We start from the raw sequence: 1,891 nt of genomic DNA on the forward strand, positions 1-1,891 counted from the left end.
TTCACGTTACCCAGGAGAGCGGCGCTGGAGGAGCTGCAGACGTGACATCTGTCCGTTTCGGAGAAGCGAAAAAATAAATTTGTGATGGGATCAGGATTCACGGTGAATATTAACTAAACCGCAAAAATGCGACTAAATAGCCGATGTTAATATGATTATAATTTCACGGATAAAAATAGTACAGGGCCAATTTTTTTTTTTTTTTTTTATGTTGTCGGTCAAGATAACGGATAACAAAAAAAGTCTAGCGCCACCTGCCGCCCTGACACCAACTCACACACATCTTCATTCACAGTCTTACTTGTAAACCGATGTTTCTTTTCTTGGACGTTTTGATGTTAGCTTGTCGAAGTCTCAGTTTTATTCGCTGGTAAAATCAGCGAATAAAATCAGCTTAAGGTGACTCTGCTGCTCTCTAGTGGCGAGCAGCCGTAATGTTGGCTGGTAACAATCGGGATGCATTATGGGAGATGTAGTTTGTCGTCAATTCGTGCTCAAAACCTATTTTAAGTCAATCATGGACCTATAAAACGCTGGGGGGCCACATAAAATGACATGGCAGGCCACATGTGGCCCGCGGGCCTTGAGTTTGACACATGTGCCTTACAGGCTCCGTAAAATGCTGAAATGGTTTTCAGTAGAAGTAAAAAAATATATATATAAACACAGCCATGATTGACAGAATTTATTTCAAATTGTTCTATTTTATTTTATTCAAACAATGAATGAAATAAAATAAGCAGCAGCTCAGCTTTTCCTCTGCAGTTTCTCAAAAATGTTTTAAAGACTCTCCAGAGAAAACTAATAAGTACGCACAAAATGTAACCCTTTTTATGAGCAAAATTACTTTTTACGATACCACTTAATTGAAGTCTTATATGTATAATCCATGTGTGTTGAAGGAAAATGCAAATTTAGGGAAAACTGTATGGACTGGGTGAGGCTATACAATAAAGTGAAGTATGAAGAAAGAACTCTGGATCACATTATTCTTGGTTACTTATCCTGTGTCCTCCATGTGCTTTTCTAGGACAGTTCTCATAAAAAAAACTTCAGCCTTTGGAGAAAAGCAAAAATCATACCATCAACACAGGCCGGTTTGGTTCGTGTTGTTCCAGCAATCTGTCCTTTCCTGCAGGCACAGCGGACTGTCTGGCGGGCGATAGTTGTCCTGGGCTGGCTGCTGTCTCGGTCCAGAGTTACGATCTCACAGGTTCCTGCCACCAGATGACCTAGTGAGAGCATTTAAAGAGAAAATGATCTAATTACATGACATTTCAGTGGGTGCCACTTGATGTGTTCATTATTGAAGCTAGATAAAATTTTAAAACAATATTTGCAATAACATACATTTTAAGTTAATACGTAACATATCTAAGATTTATAAGTAAACAAATTTTAATTTGTTGAAAATAATATAGCTTCATTCTAAATAACTAAATTTTTCAACATTCAAAGTTCTTATTGTAACACTTGTTGTAGTCCGCGTATTTATTTTTTAAAGGTTTTTTGGCTCTAGTGACCTTTATTTGAGAGTGTTATGACAGAAGAGTAGGGAAATGAGAGAGGGAAGACATGTGGCAAAGGTCACCAGGGCCGGAATCAAGCCTGTGACGGCCGCATCTAGGACTAAGGCCTCCATATGTGGGTTGTGCTTAACCACAGCACACCTGTAAGCTAAAGTCAGTCACATTTAGCTTACAGAAAGAGCATCCCCTGGTGAAAAATAAATATACTAAGTATGTTAAATTTTAGCATACTGGTAGCGACGAATATTTACAAGCGTCTTCTTAATTCAGGATCGCTTGGAAATCCATGAAAACTTAAAAGCCCATTATATTTTGGGGCATTTCTGAATAAAGAGCACAATGTTTTTGTTTGATAGAAATGA

At 38.1% G+C, this 1,891-nt stretch overlaps 1 protein-coding gene across 1 annotated transcript in view; it reads right to left on the reverse strand.

Annotated features, from left to right (window-relative positions):
* Nucleotides 1-1,891, reverse strand: part of LOC106937950 (protein FAM19A5-like) — a 35,435-nt gene that overhangs the window by 21,614 nt on the left and 11,930 nt on the right. Inside the window, exon 2 of the mRNA XM_015019717.1 lies at nucleotides 1,083-1,232. Within this exon, the coding sequence (XP_014875203.1) occupies nucleotides 1,083-1,232 (150 nt within the window). The remainder of the gene's footprint in view (nucleotides 1-1,082; nucleotides 1,233-1,891) is intronic.

This window comes from Poecilia latipinna, unplaced genomic scaffold (genome assembly GCF_001443285.1).
Source record: "Poecilia latipinna isolate Pla-1442-1.1 unplaced genomic scaffold, P_latipinna-1.0 Scaffold2471, whole genome shotgun sequence".
In the NCBI taxonomy this organism is placed as follows: domain Eukaryota; kingdom Metazoa; phylum Chordata; class Actinopteri; order Cyprinodontiformes; family Poeciliidae; genus Poecilia; species Poecilia latipinna.